General features: G+C 35.4%; 1 protein-coding gene across 3 annotated transcripts; it reads left to right on the forward strand.

Moving 5' to 3' along the window:
* Positions 1-5,963: 5,963 nt before the first annotated feature.
* On the forward strand, positions 5,964-8,088 carry LOC105061363 (non-specific lipid transfer protein GPI-anchored 11). 3 transcript variants are annotated; one of them, XR_012137906.1, is made up of 4 exons: positions 5,964-6,389; positions 6,490-6,537; positions 7,460-7,545; positions 7,641-8,088. XR_012137906.1 is itself a non-coding variant. In XM_073250790.1 (3 exons), the coding sequence occupies exons 1-3, from the start codon at positions 6,050-6,052 to the stop codon at positions 7,652-7,654; spliced, it is 402 nt and encodes a 133-aa protein (XP_073106891.1). In that variant the 5' UTR covers positions 5,964-6,049; the 3' UTR covers positions 7,655-8,087. The 3 variants fall into 3 exon arrangements, 2 of the variants coding, with proteins under 2 accessions (XP_073106891.1, XP_010943683.1); XM_073250790.1 differs by lacking the exon at positions 7,460-7,545 and having other exon boundaries at positions 7,641-8,087; XM_010945381.3 differs by lacking the exons at positions 7,460-7,545; positions 7,641-8,088 and adding an exon at positions 7,165-7,423.
* The last annotated feature ends 340 nt before the right edge of the window (positions 8,089-8,428 follow it).

Consider the following 8,428-nt stretch of genomic DNA (forward strand, 5'->3'; position numbering starts at 1 on the left):
TCCTGCCATTCATAGGCACTAAGATTTTAGCCAAAGGGATATGCTCAGCTTTTATGCTCCATTTAAATCAGCTTCGATCCTCTCAGGCGCCATTTCCACTAATAGATGACCCAAGGATATTTAGTACCTTCTATCTTGTACCAAAAAACTTCTACACACCAAGGAATCCACTATTGATGCTTGGAAGAATATTATGACTATGGAAACCACCAATTAGCCTTTCGTCATTCCTATAATTAACCAAGACTTGCACAAAAAGTCCACCATACAAGGATAAAAAGAAGCAAGATAGCACCAAAACAATAATTCTTATTAACTTGTAAAACAGGGTGTCCATAAAATCTTTGAAAACTTGAAATAAAGATCCTAAAACATCTATAAGGCTTTTAAAGGATGTTTCTAGAAGGAAATATCCTTTTGATGATGAACTAACTCCTATTGGATGCGTTCTAATGGTCCTTATTCCACTGTCTAATAATACTGACTGTGGCTAATTCTTCCATCAGGCTAGGCTTCGACTCAGACTTGGCTCCCCATTCTTTCGAGCGTGAACCAGTGCCATCGAATGTTCTAGAGTTTGCCTCAAACTTGGTTACTAGTTAGGCACGCTCCCAGGAGTCTATATCCAATTATGCTGACCTAGCTAGGCTCAGGAGTGAAAATTTACTGGATAATATCCATACAGATCTATTTTTATATCCAAAATTATCAAAAAATAGATAAAAATTTGAGCCTCATAATATCTATACTTATATCCATATCTATCAAAAAAAAATGGATATGGATATGGATAGACAACTATATGATTCATATTTGAATATTTTTAATTTTATTTATAATCCTATTTAATTTTTTATATATAATATTCATAAATTTTAAAAAAAATATATAACTACATTAATATGCTATTAACTTGATTTACTATTCACTTAGTAATATCTTTAATTCTGTAGTTATAAAATTTAATTATTCGACTTATATTTATATCTATATTTTTAGTATTTGATTTATATCAATATCTATTTTTAAAAAATATGGATATTTTACATATGACTAACATCAGTATTCATATTTATATTTATCAAATAAAATGAATATGGATGTAGATATATTAGTATCTTATCTGTATCCAATCCGCTTTCACTTACATCTGGCCCAATTTAGGTCTCCTTTAGAAGTGTGGGTCGGGCCTGGGCTGCATTAGGTCCGCCGTTCCGTTATGCCTCCGGCACAAACAGTCATTCCATCCTATCCTTGGATGATTTTCCACCTTAAGTAGCTTATCCTGAATCAGGAGCCAAGTAAAATCTATAGTCTGAGAGTGTCCTTGACTTTGCATCAGCATTTTGAAGCTGGGCAAACCGATCCACCATTAATTACTAAGGAATCAGTGGAAATATTAATTAGAGAATATCATGCCTCTAATCCGAGATTGTGAATCGAGGGTCATGGCAACCGCCGCATATTCATAGAAAACTCTTTCCATAAGCATACAAGGCATCTTATCATGCTATCCTAAAATAACAGCGGAATAATTAGTCAATAAATTAAATTCAAAATATAATGATCTAAATTTTTCTTTAATATCTCAATAAATTCAACAATGATTCATAGACCTTACATCTAATTTAATAAAACTTTTAACCTAAATTAAAAATATAGAGATTCTGCTTCTGATCACTCTTCCATTCATATCTTGTATCATCTTAATTCCTCAATATTTGTAAAAATAGTAAAATAGAAGGTAATGAGCTAGACAGCCCAGTAAGCAATGATCACTTCTCAATAGATTTCATCAGGCATTTAAGTAAATAATCATTTATAGAAAATAAGCATATAGAGTTCATTAATTCGAAATCAATTTCTAATTATGCAATATAATTTATGCCAAATTCATTTCTTTTTTCGAAAATTCAAGTTTCTTTCGAGATTTCAATTTCTTTCATTTTTAAATTCTTTTTGTCAACCATGAGCTATGACCACATTTTTTCTGTGACAGGGTCATAACACCACGTATCTTCTTGCGATGAGCTGCGAATCATCTGACAGCAAAGTCCTTCGGAACCGCTGGTCTCTTTGGCGGTTTGTCGCTGGTCTCTCTGGCGACGTAAACCCTCAGGACAATTCAATTGCCAACGTATATGTCCCCATTGGCGGGGTCCTTTACATAGTCAGATTGTCAATTCATATTGTTCTTATATCAGAATTCTTCATAAATTATATTTCATATTCTAATTTCGATAATAAAACATATAATCATGTAGTATCGAAATAAATCAATATAATGCATCATGGAATCAATATGTTCAATCATGCTTCATCATAACATTTCAAATAAGATATTTTCATAACAAAACATGTTTTTTGTTGGTTATGAAAAACTAACTTTTAAATTAAGAAATTGAGTGGAGGTTCAAACATGTCCTCTGTCATAGTGCAAAAAAGCTTTTGAAAGGGGCTAAATTGAAAGATTATGAGTTTCTCTTTCACTAGTCTTTTCTAGATAGAGACTCCTTGACTTCCCATTAGGCTCTGCATCCTTTAATGACCAAGGAAACCCTTCTTATCATCCTCCCTTTTCTCTTCTCTTCTCCTATCTCCTTCCTTTTCCCCTCCCTTTCTTTTCCTTCCTCAATTCTCTTCCCTCATCTATTTGTATTTTTATTGATAGGTGAAAGCTTTTTGATGCCTATTTGATACTAGAAATAACAATATTTTTGTAAGGAGATGACTCTAGGTTACGAAGGACACTCACAATTGAGGATTAGAATATAGGAGGTTAAAGGTGGATGCAGGGACATTATTAAACAAATAGGATGATGAGGTGGTCGTTGCTAGAATGGAGTTTTGCCCTAGGATGCCTGAGATCAAAAAGACTAGTAGGATGGCAGGTGGAGTCTGATGGGTATGGTAGAGAGGTTGTGGCATACAGGTGTTGCTATAGTGCTTACATGATGTCAAGCTTGATATAAATGATGGGATTGCCGGGGGAAAAAAAATCAATGAGAAGGTAGTATTGGAGAAGAGGTCAGCAAAAAGATGGTAATAAGATTTGTACATGTCCAAAAAGATTATCAGATTTGATATAGATTACTTCAGCCATTACATAAAAGATTAAATAGAGTCTAAGAATAAAATTCCCAACTAAATCACATGCCAAAAATTCAGGAGCCATAATTTGCCATGTGATGCCTGATTGAGGTATGTTTTTTTTTTTAAATCAAATAATTTTTCAAAATCTATAATATGACATCACCCTTAAATAGTCTGACACATGGAGCACTTAGAGCTAAATTCTATTGTTTAGATCCTAAAATAGGCTAGTTAAAGCAAAAAAAAGATTTTCAAGAAGAAATTTGATTGCAAATATCTCTCAATCTAAGAATAATTAGAAAAAATAGCTACAAGAAAAGCTGATATAGAAGTTAAGATTACTTCCTTTAGATTTTAATTTTTTATAATTATTTTCATTAGCCATATCTATTTTAAGAAAGCTGCATCCTCTTTTAACCGGAAGAGAAATCTAGTCTAAATTATGTAAGATGAACCTTGCAAGGATAAATAGATGTTATATACCATAGTTTGCTATTGATTAATGAAAGAAAAAGAGATCTAGATCCTACTTTCTCCATTCTTTCTACTTTCTTTCTCAAATTTTCTTTAGAAGTTCAAGTTCTTTCTCCATTCTTTCTACTTTCTTTCTCAAATTTTCTTTAGAAATTCAAGTTGAGCAGATTGAAGAAATTACTCCCTTCTATCCGGTCGGATCAAATTGATATTAAAGCTCCGATTCTATATATCTATTGGGCCTTAATTTATGATCCAAAAACAAACATGATATAAGCAAACGGACGAAGGATTATTGGTGCTTGAACTATATTGGAGAATAAAGATGAATATGGCTACTAGTCCTTCCTTGATAGATGATGAGAAAAAAAAACGTTTCTCAAACCAACCTTTAATCCTAGATCTTTTCAACATTTTATATGGGACATGGAAGTCAAAATGAACAGAAAGGGGGGATAGAGGGTCCCCTCCTGGATCTCTCATCTACGAGTGAGTGACAAGAAGCCCTTTCCTGCCATTCATAGGCACTAAGATTTTAGCGAAAGGGATATGCTCAGCTTTTATGCTCCATTTAAATCAGCTTCGATCCTCTCAGGCGCCATTTCCACTAATAGATGACCCAAGGATATTTAGTACCTTCTATCTTGTACCAAAAAACTTCTACACACCAAGGAATCCACTATTGATGCTTGGAAGAATATTATGACTATGGAGACCACCAATTAGCCTTTCGTCATTCCTATAATTAACCAAGACTTGCACAAAAAGTCCACCATACAAGGATAAAAAGAAGCAAGATAGCACCAAAACAATAATTCTTATTAACTTGTAAAACAGGGTGTCCATAAAATCTTTGAAAACTTGAAATAAAGATCCTAAAACATCTATAAGGCTTTTAAAGGATGTTTCTAGAAGGAAATATCCTTTTGATGATGAACTAACTCCTATTGGATGCGTTCTAATGGTCCTTATTCCACTGTCTAATAATACTGATTGTGGCTAATTCTTCCATCAGGCTAGGCTTCGACTCAGACTTGGCTCCCCATTCTTTCGAGCGTGAACCAGTGCCATCGAATGTTCTAGAGTTTGCCTCAAACTTGGTTACTAGTTAGGCACGCTCCCAGGAGTCTATATCTAATTACGGTGACCTAGCTAGGCTCGGGATTGAAAATTTACTGGATAATATCCGTACAGATCTATTTTTATATCCAAAATTATTAAAAAATAGATAAAAATTTGAGCATTCTAATATCCATACTTATATCCATATTTATCAAAGAAAAATGGATATGCATATAGATAGACAACTATATGATTCATATTTGAATATTTTTAATTTCATTTATAATCTTATTCAATTTTTTATATATAATATTCATAAATTTTTTAAAAAAATATATAACTACGTTAATATGCTATTAACTTGATTTACTATTCATTTAGTAATATCTTTAATTTTATAGTTATAAAATTTAATTATTCGACTTATATTTATATCTATATTTTTAGTATTTGATTTATATCAATATCTATTTTTAAAAAATATGCATATTTTACATATGACTAACATCAGTATTCGTATTAATATTTATCAAATAAAATGAATATGAATGTAGATATATTAGTATCTCATCTGTATCCAATCCGATTTCAGCCCAACCTGGGCACCATCAATTGGCTTTCATTTACTATTCATGGTCACTTACATCTGGCCCAATTTAGGTCTCCTTTAGAAGTGTGGGTCGGGCCTGGGCTGCATCAGGTCCGCCGTTCCGTTATGCCTCCGGCACAAACAGTCATTCCATCCTATCCCTAGATGATTTTCCACCTTAAGTAGCTTATCCTGAATCAGGAGCCAAGTAAAATCTATAGTCTGAGAGGGTCCTTGACTTTGCATCAGCATTTTGAAGCTGGGCAAACCGATCCACCATTAATTACTAAGGAATCAGTGGAAACATTAATTAGAGAATACACTCGTCGAACTCCATCTCCAGCAGACTGTGGGCCTGTCAACCAAATGAGTCAAGCATCCTTCTGTTCATCAAAGTCCAGGAAAGCAATAAAGGTAGGTTTACAATGGAAGCTATGCTGAGTTCGATCAAGGAATCCCTCTACTTGGCCATTTTTAATTGTTACCGAGCGTTAATCAACAGCCTTGGAGAATGACCTACCTACTGATCCAGCCAGCTCTTCAACTTAAATTCCATAGCTTTAATATTTGCTGGTTAGACCTCAAAGGTCCCATATAGGTACTGGGGCAATCTAGTAGTCCCACTTACTGGGACATGCCAAGCATATAAAATCTTGTTAGGTCGGCGGTTCTCTCGTTTCACAAGAGCACGTCCGCTATATATGCTCACACGTCTCACTCATGACTCGCACTAAATGACCCATGACCTACTCACAAGCAACGCAAGCAAAAAGAAGGGCGGAATTGATCCGGTGAAGTTTCCCATCTCCATCTCTGGTGAAACCCTCCGTGATGTTGTTCGTTCGACGACCAATCCTTATGGTCATCGTTCTCCTTGCCATGCTCCATGGAATACATCCCCAGGGACCGGCACCGGTGCCGGCCCTCGACTGCACCAATGCACTGCTGAACTTGTCATCGTGCTTGACATATGTGGAGGAGGGCAGCAACTTGACACGGCCTAAGAAGGGATGCTGCCCGGGCCTTGCTGTCCTGCTGGCCACCGAGCCTGTGTGTCTGTGCCAACTCATCGGCAATTATGCTAGCTTTGGCATACAGATCGACACCACCAAGGCGCTCATGCTACCTACCGTCTGCCGGGTCCATGCACCGCCGGCTAGCCTATGTGCAGGTCGGTGATCAAGGTGAACGGTCTTCAAGTTAATTTATATCACCTTTGTTTTGATAGCGAGAAATGATATGCTTGATTGGATGCTTATAATGTTTTGCAGTCCTTGGAGCTCCCATTGCAAGTCTATCACCAACGACCGGTGGATCTGGTAAGATCAGGAAAACTTATAAACTCCACTTTCCCTCCCTTTTCCTTTTATTCTTCTTTTAAAGGAACAGAAATTCTTTCTAGTAGAAAAAGAACAAAATTCTTCAGTGGTCATCATGACTTTGGCCATCCATCCCATCTAGCAGGTGTGTACTCGATCCAATACACGCATAGCCTAGTAAAATATCTTTTCTTCAGTTTTCCATGAGCAAAGGAAAAATTCTTGATAGCTTATATATATATATGTTGAGTTTCCATGGATTCTCTATGAAAAGTCTCAGAATTAAAATTATATAAATACATACTAAAAATTTGTATATATTAAGCAAAGAAAGTTGTTAAATTTATGAAATATTTCCTAAATATAGTGTAGCCATAATTTCATGATAACATGTACTATATATAGCAATATGATGAGGATCTTTAATAATTCTTGGGTTTTATTTTCTTTCTTAAACAAGTCATATATTCGTAGATTCTTAAGAGAGATTGTTTGCTATAATCATGACTTCAATTTAAGTCTCAGGTCGATAAATCTTTTCTTAACAAAGCCATATATAGATTCATAAGAATTTAAACACCTCCTTTGCTGGAGATGACGGGAATTATGTGGTCTTAAAATCTCCAGTAGGATCCAGTCCATCAACGCCAGCAGCCGTCCCACGAAACAGCAATAGCGGCAGGTCGATCTTGAGAGCCACCGGCTCAGTATTGCTCTCAGCTCTCTGCTGCACCGCCGTGGCCATCGCAACCTTCTAAGTTGATCAGAGAACATTACCTGCTTCCTATAGAAAATTATCTTTATAGCTTTCAGAGAGCTGAGAGCAACTACTTGTAATTTCTTATATAGCACATTATCTGCAGTTGATTGAAAATTAATAACAATTCTTTGGTGTTTTTTTTTTTTTTTTTTTTTTAAAAAGGAATTCCTTGGTGTATTTGACACAATTAAACTTTCAATTATTAAGTAGCAAGCATCGGTTGACATGCCGTCTTCCATTGGTTTAAGGTGATGGTAACGTTTTTTATTTTATTTTATTTTTTTTTCTTTTTGGTACATGGTGATGGTAACATTTGATCTGCAATTCTGGTGCTATATTCTAGGGGCTCACCGGTGACATGTGACCTCCCTTGCGCCATTCAATTCTCTGCCTCTCTTTTCGGTTCTACTACAGGAGATGTAGGTGATTTCGGATTTCTCGTGGACTCTACCATGTCGCTATGTGGTATGGTTGGTCCACGCAAAAAAGACGGGACCCACATTGTCCGACCTTTAAGTGCTGTTGGGGCCCCCAACTTTGAAGTTTCAGCAGGACTCGGTGCCCATAATCTGAATCAATCATTTTTTAGCATGTACAAAGGATCTTTGGTTTGTGACAAGCACATCCCATGCTTTACAAAGAGATAGTACTGGATCTTCTGCCTGACATCTTTTGTACTGCAAATTGTCGCCAAGTTGACCATCTCAAAAACGGAGAGCATGCATGCATGGAAGATTCCTGCATGATCGATGGTGGTTCAATGCAACCTATGATCCTAATCATTAGATATAATCTAATCTGAATTACCTGCACGCTTACAATCATGTGATTTTAAGATCTCTTGGTTGGTCAAAAAATTGATTAGTTTAAATAATATAAAATGATAAATATCTTTGAGTAGTAATCTAATCGAGTGTAGCAAAATCTATGTCTATATATGTCGTGCATCTTTGCTAACCTCATGAGCCATTACTCGATTGCTAATTTATAAATAAAACAACAACAAATATATAGATAAGACCAACCAACTGGCACCCTATTTGTTTTATTGCTATGACACTTTAAGCACAACATTTTTTTTCTCATCTATTATTTATGTTTAGCTGCATGCCATGCAAGTTTGACTACTAG

Source organism: Elaeis guineensis, chromosome 1 (genome assembly GCF_000442705.2).
Source record: "Elaeis guineensis isolate ETL-2024a chromosome 1, EG11, whole genome shotgun sequence".
In the NCBI taxonomy this organism is placed as follows: Eukaryota; Viridiplantae; Streptophyta; class Magnoliopsida; order Arecales; family Arecaceae; genus Elaeis; species Elaeis guineensis.

What these genes read in the sequence shown, in the direction of transcription:
- LOC105061363 (XM_010945381.3), top strand. Translation starts at nt 6,050, where the DNA reads ATGTTGTTCGTTCGACGACCAATCCTTATGGTCATCGTTCTCCTTGCC. An exon ending in GCCGGCTAGCCTATGTGCAG is followed by an intron (nt 6,390 to 6,489) that starts GTCGGTGATCAA and finishes AATGTTTTGCAG; the next exon opens with TCCTTGGAGCTCCCATTGCA. An exon ending in ACCAACGACCGGTGGATCTG is followed by an intron (nt 6,538 to 7,164) that starts GTAAGATCAGGA and finishes TAAAATCTCCAG; the next exon opens with TAGGATCCAGTCCATCAACG.